The sequence below is a fragment of the Gymnogyps californianus genome, chromosome 8 (genome assembly GCF_018139145.2).
Source record: "Gymnogyps californianus isolate 813 chromosome 8, ASM1813914v2, whole genome shotgun sequence".
Taxonomy (NCBI): domain Eukaryota; kingdom Metazoa; phylum Chordata; class Aves; order Accipitriformes; family Cathartidae; genus Gymnogyps; species Gymnogyps californianus.
The window spans coordinates 35791755-35807107 of record NC_059478.1 but is presented as its reverse complement, the minus strand read 5'-3'; the positions used below and the strand labels follow the sequence as shown (position 1 = coordinate 35807107).

Sequence of the window (15353 nt, the reverse complement as noted above, 5' to 3'; positions counted from 1 at the left end):
TTCAGTAGTAAAACTTCCAAACCCATATTTGACCACTGCTTTTTTCAAATCAACTGCACAAAAACAAACGGAGCAAAATTTAGAAACTACATTCTACTTTCTTTTTTTTTTTTTTTAAGACACTTCTTTTGGATTGGTATATAAGCAAAATGTTTTTGGTGTAGAAATATTTTGATAATCTTTTTGCAGAGAAAAATGCTCTGCAGTTTCTTCTTTAATGCTTTCTTTTATATCTAATTTCAATGCTAAATGTGTGTAGATTGCACAAGAGCAGGTTAGTCTTGTAACTGTGCCTCTGACGACTTCGAAGTCCAACTACTAAATTGTAAAAATCAGATCAAATAGATGCTGTGTTGTTAGCCTTTGGTTTTTTTTCTTGTGCTTTGTATTAAAATCGTTGCTGTACTTAACAGATGAAAGTTTTTAAATTTAGCAAATGATAGGGTACAGACAAAGGAAAATTATGGTTTCATTTGGCTTAGATAAAATGTAAGGCAAAATGATTCTGTAGACAAGTGTAAATAAAACCTGTGAGTCAACTGTGCAGTGAGTGCTTCCTCTTGGAAACGTAAGCAGATCTTTCTTTATAACCTGTCCTAACAGATTATTTTGTTGTTGTTGTTGTTCTCTGTTACTGCAGTGCAAGAAGGGCAGTATGTGCACTTACCTGGCCATATGAATCATAAATTTTCAGTTTTTTAAGTACCGAAAATATTTTTTGATTTAAACAGCAGCACGTTTAAAATGAGCTTTTACAAAACTTCAAGGTATTTTCTTCTTTGTGTGTTCCACATCTTTTCAGAAAGTTTTTAGAGGAAGCTGTATGTTGAAATTATTTTGATTTCTACATTTTAAAATACAAAGGCACAGCGACTATGGTAGCCTTTGCATGCCTGTTACAAATGACACAAAATACCTCTTTTCAGTTACTGGATCGGCAAATAAGTTAGAACCAAGCTATTAGAACTAAACATGGTCCACCTCTGACAAGACACAAAGCAGATTAAGCTTGGGCAGTAAAAAGATGTGGGTTTACTGTAGTAGGGTGTTTGGGGGGATAGAATTATCTCCGGTGGCGTAGCAGTAAATTTTTTATTTCACTAGAAAATTATTTCCCTTGCCCTCAGTTTAGCCATTGGGGTCAGATAAATTTCTGCCTATAGAAATAAACAGGTATTTCTGTGCAGCTTTATCAAAGATCAGTGAAATTTGTCATGGCAAAGGAGGACGTGTTGATTAGATAAAGTTTAGGGCTAATGTGCTTTTCTAAGAAAAATTAAATACATTCATGAATAGTGATGGTGGGTTTGCATAAGCATTCTACTGTAGTAATTGACAACTAGAAAGTGATTCTAAAAAGCAGGCTAGTGTTTAATTTTGTATCAATTTGGCAACAGAGTAAAATCCACAGCTGAAAAATGTTTCTTTTTTCTTCAGATAGATAATAAAAAGCGTTAAAATGTACATGTTTGTACATCTTAAAACAAGATTGCTTCATTTCCACAGCAGGTAACTAACTCCGTGCACTGTTGTCTGATACAAGGAACTGTGATGAACAGCCGGAGATTAAATAGACATTGTATTGGGTCTTCTCGCTAACTCCCCAAACTGAAATTTAGTTATAATGAACTACTGCAAGTTAGTTGTTCTGCCTAGGAATCTGCAACATTTTCCTCTTTTTTAGTGCATTGGGCATTTGCCATGCCTTATTCTGTTGGGGGGGTAACGTTGCAGCATGGGCTTGTATTGATGATTAGCAGGGCAGTGTTTTAAATGATAGCATTTTAGATTCAATGGCGCTATCATCAGTCACCTTTAGGGAATAATTGAGCGTAAGTAACATTTCAAGTGTTGTGGTTGAACCGCAGCCAGCAACTGAGCCCTACCCAGCCGCTCGCTCTCCCCCCCACGGCAGGATGGGGGAGAGAATGGGAAGAGTAAAAGTGAGAAAACTCGTGGGTTGAGATAAACACTCCTTGTGCACCCCCAGCCTGCTCGCTGGTGGGGTGAGAGGCAGAAAAGGCCTTGACTCTGGGTAAGCGCTGCTCAGCAACCACAAAAACATCCCTGTGTTATCACCACTGTTTCCAGCACAAATCCAAAACACAGCCCCACATTAGCTACTGTGAAGAAAATTACCGCAGCCAAAACCAGCCCAGAGAGTAATGAAAAATACTAACTGATGAAGACACTTACTTGAAACCTTCCTAATTTCATTGCAGCACTGCTAGACGAATGTTGAAAACCAAACATCAAGTATGGCAGGATAACTTTAAATAACAACAGTGTATTATACCTGGTGCCTTTCATTCAGGTGTCAGAAAAGGCTTCTTAAAAGTAAATTTTGAAAATCAAGAGCTGACCACTGGAGCTTGGCATTCCTGGGGTGGTACAGGATGTGAATGGAGGGGTTCGCAGCAGGAGTTTCGTCCTCCGTAACCACCTTGCTTTAGCAGGTAACCATGACATTTTGCTGTCGTCTTCCACTAGGAAAGGCTTAATGCTCGAGCACTTTTCAAGTCAGATATCAACCGAGCGTCTAAGATCCTAAAGTGGATATTCTTGCGCGGTATGAAAAGATACTTTAAATGGGAAAAAAATTTTGACTGAAGCCGATGGAAGTTTGAAGGAGCGGGCTAGTCCCACAGCCCCTCCAGTCCCAGTAACGCACCCTTCACCCTTCTCGGTTAATGGCAACGCCTCAGGATCAGCCTGTCCTGACAATTCTTTCCTGTTTGAGGAGTTTCTCTGCTAGGGATGCTACCTCTGCTTGCGTCCCTATGCTATAGCTTTCACGTGCTTTTGGGGAAGAAACTCCAGCTAATGTTTTTAACCAATTTCATAGTTTGTTCTTGGAGCATTAATCAAAGTGTATACACTGGTTATAGAATTTTCTGTCTAGAATTCCTTTAACACAAAGGACTTCTTTATTCTTTAATCAGAAATAACATGAGCTAATAGGTTGGTTGGTGGGGGGGGGGTTTAAGTATGAAAGTATAGATACTTGTGGAAACTTTTCCAAAATTTGGACAAGGGAGCAACAGGAGGGAGTAATGTTCCTGTAACAGTTCAGTTATGACAATAGCTTTGAGCAAAGTCCTGCACAATTTACTAACTTCACCTGTCCTCCCATTATCAAGATGAGTAATATTTTTATTGGAAAAAGAGGTTGCTTACACATGCATTTAAAAAAAAAAAAAAGTCTGTAGAGTGCTTCATACTTAGTTTGGAAAATGGAACTGAGAAATTGGTGCTTTCTCACAGGCTGGTTATGGACCCCATCCAGAAATAACACACATCTAAGCTAGCCGGGAACATTCCCATTGTGAAACTGCGGGGCACAAATATCAAGCACAGTACCAAATGATGGCACAAAAACTTTCCAAATGGTGGCAGGGACACACAGAAGATGTGTGCTGAACTCACAGGAGCTCCAAATCAATAAATCAATGTCAGAATTAAAAAGGGGAGAGGGGGGAGGAGGGGAAAGGATGTCTTCCCCTCTCACGTTTCCAGACTTTCTACTTAAAGCTTTGTACATCCGAGTTTAGTGTGAATATTGTTCCCAGCACTGGACTTATCTTGCAAATGGTATCCTGCTGTAGATCTGCAAGATTAAAGCCTGGATTCCTTCATTTAAGGACAGATTGTTGTACATGTTCTAGAAAGCAAGGAATTAACAAAGAAGCCACAGCTCAATAATTTATAAAGCAAGCCATAACTTCTAGTATGGTTCTTAACTATGAGAAATGCAGCTCTTCCCATTTCGTGATTTAGCCTGTGCACACTTACAAAGCAAAACCTGAGCAGGGCAGTATTTTAAACTAGACTTTGCTAATAGCACTTTTAACCCGTAAAACTGTTAAAATTTCCTAAAAGTGTTAACTCTGCTTTCACAGGAAAAATTAGTTAAATCCCCAGCGGTAGCCGACTATATAGAGCAAGCTTAGAAATTCCTGCTCACAAGCAAAGAAATTACTGTGACGTGAAACAAGGATTTGTAACGATAATTAGTGTCGGTTCTCTGACTAGTTGTTGTCTATGCCAGGAGCGAAGCCAGGTCCCACCGAGCTCCCGAGACCGTGAGAACACAGACATGGCACAAAGCTTGAGGTGCTTCGGTGCAGTATCAGGTACTCTGTCACCTAATAGCTGGGGGTGTTCATTTATTTAGTCGTGGTTAATCAAGCCAGTTACGGCCTGAGGCCGAGAGAAACGACTTGGCTGAGCCTGAACCGTAGAGTCCCCAGAGTTAAACAGAGCCGGGAAAAGAAAGGAGAAAAAGAAAGGCGGCATCGTGGCATTCGTTGCCGCCTCAGCACACAAGGAGCGTCCCGGAGCTGCCCGCAGGGCCGGTGACACGCAGCGGCCCCCGGCACCGGCTCGGCAGCAATTCAGCAACCCGGTCCTCAGCGCCGCCAGCCCAGTACCGCCGGGGGGGTACGGGACACACACACGGGGACAGCCCCGGTACCGCCCGGTGGCAGCAGAGCTCACGGACCGGGTCGAGCAGCGCCCGCCGCCGCGATCGCGCTGGGGGGCCGGCCGGCAGCCCCCGTCCCAGCGGGCCGCCTGAAGGAACCGTTCCCCGCGGCGGGGCACGGCCGGTGCCGCCGGGACCCCAGACCCGTCCTGGGGTACGGCAGCGTTCCCCACCCCGCGGCTTGAGGGCTCCGCGGAGCCGGAGGTGTGCGGCCGGCCTGCGCTGCGCCGCGCCGCCTCTCCCCTTCCCCTCAGGGCGGGAAGGGCCATCCCTCTCCCGCCCGCCCCTGCCTTATAACGGCTCCCGCCCTCTGCGCGCCGACCGGCGGCGCCGCGCCTCTCCTCAGCGCTCCTCACCGCCATGGGCCGGTCCCTCGGCGCCCCGCCGCTGCCGCCACCGCGGTAGTCCGCCGGGATGAGCGGCTGGCCGCAGTGCCAGGGCGACCCCAACGGCACCGAGCCCGGCGCCATGGGGCAGCGGGGCAACGGGACGGGGCGGGCGGTGGAGGGCTGCAGCGCCGTCTCGGTGGCGTTCCCGCTGACCATGATGATCACCGGCATCGTGGGCAATGCCCTGGCCATGCTGCTAGTCTCCCGCAGCTACCGGACCAAGGAGAGCCGGCGGAAGCGGTCCTTCCTGCTGTGCATCGGCTCCCTGGCGCTCACCGACCTGGTGGGGCAGCTGCTGACCAGCCCCATCGTCATCTCCGTCTACCTGTCCAACCGCGCCTGGGACGCCGTCGACCCCTCGGGCCACCTCTGCGCCTTCTTCGGCTTCAGCATGACCGTCTTCGGCCTCTGCCCGCTCTTCATCGCCAGCGCCATGGCCGTGGAGAGGACGCTGGCCATCCGCGCGCCCCACTGGTACGCCAGCCACATGAAGACGCGGGTGACGAAGACGGTGCTGCTCGGCATCTGGCTGGCCGTGTTCGCCTTCGCCCTCCTGCCCATCGCCGGCCTGGGCCAGTACACGCTGCAGTGGCCCGGCACCTGGTGCTTCATCGGCATCGGCGACAGCCGGCTCACCGGCAGCCTCTTTGCCTCCACCTTCGCCGGCCTGGGGCTCCTCTCCCTCGTGGTGACGGTGGCGTGCAACCTGGCCACCATCGAGGCCTTGGCATCTCGCTGTCGGACCAAAGCGACTGTGTCGCACTCCAGCAAGCGGTGGGGGCGAATCGCCATGGAGACACTGATCCAGCTCTTGGGGATCATGTGTGTCCTCTCGGCCTGCTGGTCACCGCTGCTGGTAGGTCGCCTTGCCGCCCGCCGTGGGTTAACGCCGGGCCTGCTCCCTCCCTCCTTCCCTTAGGGTAAGAGGCAGGGGGGCCCCGACAGCCGCCCCACCGGCCTGGGCAGGGTGGGAGGCACCGGCGGTTCGGGTTCCTCGTATGGCCGTGGACGGCCTCTGAGGAAAGAAAGCGGGGACAGAGACAGAGCCTGGGGGATGTCAGGTGTGGAAAGCTGGTAGGAGAGAAGCTGGGAGAGGTCCAAGAGGGTAGCCAAAGTGCAGCGTATTTGGAAAAAATAAGACGAAGGAACTGGAGTCAAAAGGAAGGACCTCGAGGAAAACAAGGGTCTCGTACAGAGGAGGAAGGCAGGACGCGAGGAGGCCGTGGGTCTGGGAGCAGGACACTGAAGTCGGCAGTGCTCGTGGCACAGAGCCGCAGGCGCCGGGCAGGCAACGGGCAGATTTAGAGGGGAGGGGGAGCGGCTGGCGCTGGCGGCGGGCTCCAGGGGCAGGGGGGGCACGCTGAGCCCCTGCCCGGCGCAGCCTGCCCCGCACGCTGCACCTGCTCGACAGCACCGCAGGGGTCTGGAGGTGATGGGACAAGGGGAACCAGAACCTGCTTGTTCCTCATTTAGGGGAACCTGCGAGGAAGTTTATCGAGACCTTATTGTGATGGAGCCCTGTGCTCGTGGGAAACAGCCGTTTACGATTTTTTATGTGCTCCCACCTTGTAGCAAAACTTACTTCAGTGCTTTATGAGAAAAGGGACGACTTGTGACTTTGCGAGTGCCTTCTAGTTTTCAGCGGATTGCTCGCTGTATCTTATATACAGCAGCATTCTGGGCTTTTTGTTTCTGGTTTTTTAAAGGACCCTTGCATTTCTTCCGGCTCTTTTGTTATTCCTCACTTACGCCCTTTCTTGCCAAGCTGGGGTAAACCCCTCCTCATGATTTAGGAGTGGAGGAGGCTGAGTCCACGTCTCTTTCTGCCATGTGGGACAAGGGCACACCTGGGAGTCCAATACCCTGTCTAAAAAGGCCAGCTTATTCTGCTGTCAGAGGATAGTATGATATTTGCAAAGTTTGTACTTGGGATCCATAAGCAGGAAAGGGCTGAAGCTAGCTACGGTAATTTTGAAGTTATGTGAAATGTACTTTATGGCCAGAGAAGGGTTTTTCTTCCTTCTTGCACAAAGGAGAACTTGAGCTCTCGTAAATGGGGCTGCAACGAGAGGAATGGCTGCCAAAGCTAACAGCCGATGGGGATGAGGTAAAAATAGAAAACAAATTAATTTAATTTAGTAATGTTATCCTTGTAAATTAATTAAAATCCCATCAAATCTCCAAAATAACCCCACCCCAAAATAAGTCAGAGGCTGTAAGTTAACTTTCTAGAGATCATTAACAGCTTGTGACGAAAGTAAAATATGAAACCACACTGAAAATGTAGTGAGAACTTGAGAGCCCAGAATAATGTTCTGCTCCTCAAACCTGAAGGAATGTTAGATTTGATAAGTTAAACCAGGAGAATACCCTGTCACTGTTTCTGTGTCGCCGTGCATTGGTTGCCTGCGGTCCCAGACACCTTGGCTAGCCGTTAACGTTGCTGTGGCACGTCCTGCCGTCCCGCTGACGTGTGCGATTAAGTCCCAAGGGGAGACACTAGGATTTCTTTATTTTACAGAAGTTAACTGTTGCATGCTTGTCCGTAATTAAACAGATGAAAAAATTAGAAGGCATTTATTAAATGAGGGAAGCGTGTTTGCCTCTCAGCCCTTGCTTTTGTGGTCTTTCCGTTGGGACGCAGGTTCTGCCCTGCCCTCCGCAGCCAAGGCGGCAGGACCCATGCTGCTCCCTCGACCAGCCTGGGGGCTGTGGGGCTGTTGCACCTGAGGGTTTAACCAGCTTTGTATCATCGAGAGAAAACCCCTGAGTTGAGGGACACTTCTTTTCTCTTCCTTCAGAACCCGAGTACTCGGAAAAATCGGTGAGGATGCAGGGATTCCTCTTGGTGGTTTGCGTCCCGTGGCATTTTTGCAGATTTAACACTCAGAAGTCAAACCGATACAGCTGCCCCCGCTCTGCTGAATGGATCTGTGGGAAGTGTTAATGGGATGAGTTAAGGGAGCAGAGCCCAGGTCAGAGAGCCTGTTGTAAACAACGCTGACACCTCCAGAAAACGCTTGGGCAGCCGGTAAGAGAGAGCAGGGCTTCTCAGAGGTTTGGCCGTGGAAGGTGAACTGACTCCCTGGCGAGGAGCCTGACGCTCCGAGTCGAAGGCAGGGCCAGTTGAAGAGCTACCGGTTGGCAACGCTTTGCATGTGTTTTACAATCGTGTGGAGGACTGCTGCCCCGCGGGGTGACACAGCCGTGAGCCAGAGTGAATTTGTAAACGGTTCACATCCCTGTGCGGCAGCAGCACTTGAAAGCATATAACGTGTTCTGTGGGGTGCTGCAAAACTTCTCTGTCTAGTCAGCATGTTCTCTAGTCTTCATATTCTCGAAATCAAGAGTCATGACTACGGAAGCATTTTGATATGCGCACTTCAACATTTTCTGTACAACTACAAAGTATGAATTAGGAGTAAGAGGTCAGATTTTTTGGAAGAGTGACCATGGAGTAATGCAAGTGCATTTTCAGTGAAAGCCAAATTGTAGAACTCATTTAACCTATAGTTGCATCATTTAGCAGTTGTAAGAAATTTAGCTGAAACAGGAATCCAGGGATTTTCGGAGGAGATTTTTGGTATTTTAAAAAAAGAAATCTGAGTTTTATAACCGAGAACTAACGGATTCTGACAACTATTACTATTGGGTAAACAATGCCCTTTTACACAGACAGTGGTTTTAGACTTGATCTGTTGATGGAAAATGACAAAATCAAATGTGATTTAACAGAAAAGTGAAGCTTCTGACGATAGTGGCTGTGCTCTAAACGGCTTAATGAAGCGTCCCGCCTTTTCTTGGTTTGTGCTGGATTTGGTAGAAGAGAGGAAGTGCATACATAATGCAGGCATTGCCTCCTTTTGTTGTGCACTCAGGATCTGCCTTGAATTCAGCATGGAGAACCTGGGAAAATGCTCCGCTTAAGATATTGCTTTATCGTCAGTGCTTTCCAGTTCACGCTAATCTTCTATTTGTTTTGGTGCTCAGCGGTGGAGCATAACCATTGAACTGAACTGACAGCAGATTGAAATGAGTCTGAGGTAAAATAGAGGCAGCTATCCCTTGATTGTACAGAAACACCAGTGCAGCACAAACTGGAATTCTCATAATAATTCTTTTAGAGCTCCAGGCTACAAAATTACTCACCCACAGAGTTGTTTCAAGGCTATTTAAAGCCAAAATGCTCAGGTATTGTGCTGCTTTTCCTATTAAAATACTTCTTCTCCTTTACCCCCTGTCAGACAGAAATTAAATAATTCTCCCTTACAGGTATTTTTATTACAAATAGATTATTTTGTAATATTTTTAGATGTGCAAAACATAGTTACGGAAACTAACTAGTGGCTCCTTTTCTGTGAATCAGTAACTCTTCCCACTACTGCTCCGCTTCCACCTGAGGCTGGAGTAGCCATCTGTTTCAAAGCTGCCCCAGCGTCCTGATCATTTCAGCTTGGCCAAAAGACTGGATTTTGCTGGACCGTATTTGGCTACCTAAGGTCACAACCAAGTGGTAAGAATTAGACCACATTGGTTGGAATCCCGCTAGACTTTGATGGGACCTTGTCGTGATTCCCTGCGTTATTATCCTTCTGTAAACGTGTTCTTAGGAAATTCCTCAGCCTTCTCCAGTAATTCTCCGAGAGGACTGCAGATGATTTCACCACCGTATATTTCTCTGAAACAGAGAAGTGATTTGCTTGAGGTTGCTCTGCCGGTGAGTGCCCTGCGGGGCGGCGGAGGAGAGCGCAGTGCGCGCAGTGCTGCCTGCGCACGTGCCGATGTGCGGTGCTGCCGTGCAGAGACCGGCATGGCCTTGATGTGGAGCCGGCTCTGAGAAGCAGTTCTTCCCAGGCCATACTGGGACGTCTGTGGCCCACATGTGCCAGGAGGTGTTGCATTGCCCTACTGCAAGAAGGTTGCTAATCAAGATAGATCGTCAGGTGCCATATAACTTATATAATAACTCATATAATAATAACTCATATAATAATGTATATAATAACTCATATAACTCATATAATCCTTTCTGGATTACTGTCAATCTGATGGATGAGCAGCTGCAGTGAGGGGGTGAGCCAAGGTTAAGGTGGTGCAGATGCCAAACGTGCCCCTCTGTAGTCTAGTTGGCTGGACTTGTCTTAGCTTTGCCTGCGACGGGCGGTATTTCTACTTTAAAAAAGAAATCCACGTCCACGCTAGGCAATGGGAAGTTCTCCTTCAGGGGTCCACAAGCGAAGTCTGTCATGGCGTTTGGCCTGCTCGAACTGAAGTCTTTCATTCTGCCTCAGCTTCAGCAGAGGCGGCAGAAGAGACTCCTAAAAATTTAATGAGACAAAATTACAATTCTGATTTTAAAACAAGGTGGTACATGACTATAGGTATTGTTAGTCATCACAAGGAAAAATCATATCCTCTCCATCGTGACTTTCCATGGTTTACTCACCACAGCCACTATTTGTATTTCATCAGGAGAATCCTCTGTTCCTTCTATGGCTCGCTTCTTTATGTGTGAGAGAATTATTTAAACAACAGATTAGGGCTAATGGGAGAGGAGAAGCAGTGTAAGACGATGAATCCTCCTGTCTTCATGGTGCGTAGAAAACATGTTTGGTTTTTTGGAAGCGATCTCAAGAAAAGATTTTGCAGTCTGGGACCAGGAATTTCCCGTCAGATTGTTATCTCACGTTCCAGACCAACTACTCAGCTCTTGCTTGGCTGAAAAATATGCGCCTTCAAGCACCTCAGCTGTTTTATTCTCCATCTTTTACTGCAGATAGCAGCAGTTTCCAACATAGTTTGTAAAACTGGAAAAATATCTTTGGGAAAGTTTTTATCTCCCCCCCCCCCCCCCCAACTACAATGGAAGTTCATTGTAAACTCTTTGCAATATGGTAGTAAGCCTCCTGGGAGTCCCTGAGGTAACACCGGCTGCCCGTGTAAAGTTAAGCTGGTGGCAGTATCTCACAGTGATGGTTGCCAGCTGGGGAGCCTGTGAAACAACCCTGAACAGTTCTTGTGTACTACAGTCCAACTTTGTTCAAAACACTGTAAAGATATCTCACAAAATGCGTCTTGTCTTTGGTTGTAAGTTTGAAAACCGAGCAGTGGAGGCTTAATTCTGTTATAAAACTAAATTTGGTGATAACAGTAAAGTTTTATCTACTCTAATTGAATAAATATGATTATGAACTATATTACTATATGCATTTTGAGCCAAATTTTTTATTGGCATAAATTGTGTAGTTCCATTGACTTTATTCCACCTGATGTGGATTCCTCTACCTTCTGCAGTCTTTCTTTTAATTCATTTAGAAGACCAGTACAGGCCATGATAAACAACCTCTAAGGATATCAAACAAATAAAATTTCCAGTAGAGCAATTGTTGTTCCAACAAATATTCCAGTAAAGGAATATTATGCAATAAAACCAAAAATAAGCAGCAATTTTCTGCTTGGGAAATGTATTTTATTAGCCTGATATTTTTGTAGCTGCATGGGTTCACTAACAAAAGAACAAGACAACAAGGTCTGCACTGCAGAGTTCCCAAAGGAAGAGCTAGAAGAGCTGATCTGGGAGAAAGTAATCCAAATACTGGGAATGACAAATGCAGTGTGGTTTCCATGGGCTGTAGCGTGGGCACAGCATATTTACATACTCTTTACTGCTGCTCTCCACGGCATGGTGATGCTGCAGTCCTCGTCAGGAGGTGGGTCGTGCTCGACTCTGGTGGGCACAGGAGGCAGATGCTGTAGGCAGTGTAGACCGAGCGGTGACGGTGACGGTGACAGTGACCTGAACAGCCGGAGGTGGCAGAGGAAGTGGTAGGACTGTGGTTGTGTGGGTCTGGTGCACAAGTGGCTGTTTGCTGTGGTCTGCATCTGTATCTGTATTTTTAAAAAGCTCTACCAATGGTTACTGATTTTCATTTTTATTTAAATTAAATGTAGCAAATGGAATCCTCAACTGCTTCTATTTAAAGAAACAAAAACAATTCTACTTTGCTGTCTGAGCTGCCCTGCCTTCTGGACTCATCTAAGCCTTTCCAAGGTCAACACATGGTTATTGATCTGGCACCCAGAATATCCCTTTGAATGGAAAAATCCTCCCCCGTAGCCTCTGCTCCTGGTCACTCTTGCTCTGACTGTCCCAGTTTATGGGGACAGCAGCAGTCCAGATGTGACCTTTCTGGGTGACACTCTGCTCTGAAGGCAGCCTTCTGTGGGAAAACCTTGGCTGGGATCACTCGGCTTGTGTTGCTGCTGGTGCAGATTGTCTTGGTGCTTTCGAAAGGCTGAAGTCAAGAAGTTGGACAGGGCTGTGAACAATTAACTGCGAGTCTCGTCCCTCGGGCTGTTCCCTGCGTTTTCAGGACTGGCTGCCCGTTTACTTGGTGTATGGTACCACTGACTTTGCAAAGACGGTGAATTAGATGTGCATCGGAGCCACTGTGCACAGGTATCCATCTCCTTGACATACACAGTAGACACATCAAAATGTGTGGACCTACTGCATCTCAATTCTGCAGGATTTCTAGACAGTAAATTCAGCCGGTCAAGGTATTCAAGTCATGCCCAGAAGAGATTTGCAAGCAAAAAAAGGGCCTGTCCAGGAAAAGTTAGGTGTTCCATAGCCCTGTCCTCGGAGTACAGAGTGTAGCACACAGGCCCTACCCGGCTTCCCAAGTGCCAGGTCACTTCACGCTGCCATGCTTCAGTCCGTGGTAGGAGCCGGTACCCGGCGAGAAGGCCTGCTTGCAGTTACCCGACGTACATTATGAAGCACGCCCCGTCCTCACATCAGCTCTGCCTTTTTCCTTGCTCTAAAGCGCCCGAGAGCTTCCTTGTGCATCACAGCCAGGCGTGAGGGCGCAGGTATTTGCCCCATTATACAGCTGATACGCACGTCGTTTGGCAGCAAGTTGCATGGCAAGTGCCCGCTCAGGAGACGTTTTGATCCCTGTGTTTATGGGCTCCTGGAAAAGACATTGCAATACAAAATCTAACATAGCTTATCTGTAGAGAAGCAACGAGAAGCCTCTGAAGTGATATATTTTTAAGCAGCTGTAGTTGGTACAGAAAGCTCAGGAGAAAAATTTAGACAACAGATCCAGATTAAACCATGGAAAATTATATCTATATCTGACATCTTTCAAAATGTGATTCACATTTCCCACGGTTATATATGAGTATATGAGAGCATCACACCACCAGCTCTGGTGAGCTCTCTCACCAGCTTTAAAAAAAAGCCAAACAAAAAAAGCTTCTCACCGTTTTTACCTGGATAAGCAGCAGCCTGATAACAAAACCGGTGCTCCTGTGGCTGGAGCACTGCACTGGAGATCCCAAGCCGCGTTCTTTTTCAGTCACAGGTTTTCTGTGCAGCCTGTAGCAGCCCTTGGCAGTGTCTTAGTGTTTCAAGGCTCATGGCACTGACAGGTGTAAAGCAAGTTTATGTCTTAATTTGGAAAATGAGGACGTACGAAGTATTGTTATTTTAGTTGATTGAATCATTATAGTGCAGTCTTCAGTTTATAAGTCTTTTAAAGATTGTAAGCTTTGTAGCAACCCGTAAGAAACATGAATCCTCCCTGCTGCCTGTACCATACCCACAGCACATGTCTTCGCTGACACTTTGAAATACGAGTGATAAAATTATCTTAACGTACAGATTTTGGGGTGAAAGTATTAATCAAAGCTGCCTCTTCTTTGGCTATTCTGAATAAATGAGTGACTATTGCTGACCAGTGCTTATGTTCTGACATGTGCCACCCACGTCACACCCATGGCAGGACCCCGATAGCCCTATGCTGCGTAACTAGTGTTGTAAATCAAGATGCTGCCATGCCTGATGGCATTTAATCCCAAAAAAATCAACCTGCGTGTAGCTTTTGGCTCCCAGGCCGGAGCTTACTGATCTGTGCTGTGAGGTGTGGGAGACATCGGTTACGGAAACTTCTCCTTGCGTGAGACATTTTACAGTGTAAATAGTGTCTCTCAGTCGTGCCAGTTCGGATGCTGTGGGAAACAGGTTCCTAACTATATCACTCTGTTCACTGGGGGAGCTGAACTGAGGGGGAAAGGAGGAAATATAGGTCAGGTTAACGCAAAAGGCAGTCTGTGGCTTTTGACAAAAGAAAAAGATTTTTTTTCTGTTGACTTAAAATGTTTTCTTGACTCCTAGCCCAACACACTTTTATTAACCCTTTTCTTTTAATTTGGCTCAGTTCATAAGCAGAATAGTTTACCTTAAAATCAAATTCTAAAATTCAGAAGTCATAGAATAAAACATCTTAGCTTTAAAAAGAATAAAGACATTTTTGTAGTTGAAATTCTTTTCTCTGACATTTACTGTTCATAACATAATTTTGAAGAGCTCTACTCATCATGAGTTATTCAGCTGTTCCTTGTAATTGTGATAACATGACAATGATAAAATGAGTCGAGGTCAGTAATTTCCCTTTCTAGCTAAGGCCATCTTGAACCTCTAGGATTTAGCACACAGCTTTCTGTTGTGTCTCAAGCAGGGAAGCAGCATGTGCTGCCTTGTTTTAGCATGAGATCTATAAATAACTCTGACTGATAGCTGAAAGGTATCATGTTTATCACTCGTTTTACACACACACGCAAACTGAGCTGCTCTCTGAATGCTTATTTGCTCCGACCACAGTTTGAATTGGATGAGGGAGGAAAAACATGTCTTGGCAGGATTTTGTCTTTAGGAATATTTGCATATAGTGATATACAGGTAACAGCCTCTTAACATGTATCACTTTTTCCTCCTAACTTCCCTTAGATAACGATGTTGAAGATGGTCTTCAGCCACACATCGTTTGAACACTGCAAGAGCTTCTCCGGTGAAGCCCAAAGCTCAGGACTGCACAAAGAATGCAATTTCTTCTTGACAGCTGTGCGTTTGGCCTCACTAAACCAGATACTGGATCCGTGGGTTTACCTGCTACTCAGAAAGATCCTCCTCCAGAAGTTCTGTCAGGCAGCCAGCGCTGTCTCCAAGTGCTCTAACAACGAGTGGAAAGAGAGATCAATCACCTTGTCAGAGGAAATCCGACGGACAACGGCGTGAAGGAACATTGATCCATTCGCATGGAAACTACTTTTGACGACGAGTAGTTTTAACTCTTACTGTGAATTGGGGTGTCTGTAACATGTTAGCAGCTGCATAAAGAGCTAAAAACGGTATTACTGAGTGGACTTAGAGTGCCAAATAATTATTTATCCGATGTGCCAGAAATTCTCCAATACAGAAGAAGGAATTGGTTTTGTTTCTACATTCTGTTGTTGTTGCCATTCATAACTGAGCTGCAGAACATGACGTTTTGTGTGCCTAAAATAGAGTTTGGAAGGAATGTTCTTGCGTTAAGGTAGAAAAAATGGTTTTCCTATCAGGGGACACTTGGAACAGATTCAACAGATTAAATTACTGAAGAGACCCACTCCTATATATATTGTAATACTAACAT

At 46.3% G+C, this 15353-nt stretch overlaps 1 protein-coding gene across 1 annotated transcript; it reads left to right on the top strand.

Moving 5' to 3' along the window:
- The first annotated feature begins 4897 nt into the window (after window positions 1-4897).
- Window positions 4898-14956, top strand: PTGER3 (prostaglandin E receptor 3). The gene is made up of 2 exons (XM_050901355.1): window positions 4898-5728; window positions 14669-14956. The coding sequence occupies exons 1-2, from the start codon at window positions 4898-4900 to the stop codon at window positions 14954-14956; spliced, it is 1119 nt and encodes a 372-aa protein (XP_050757312.1).
- The last annotated feature ends 397 nt before the right edge of the window (window positions 14957-15353 follow it).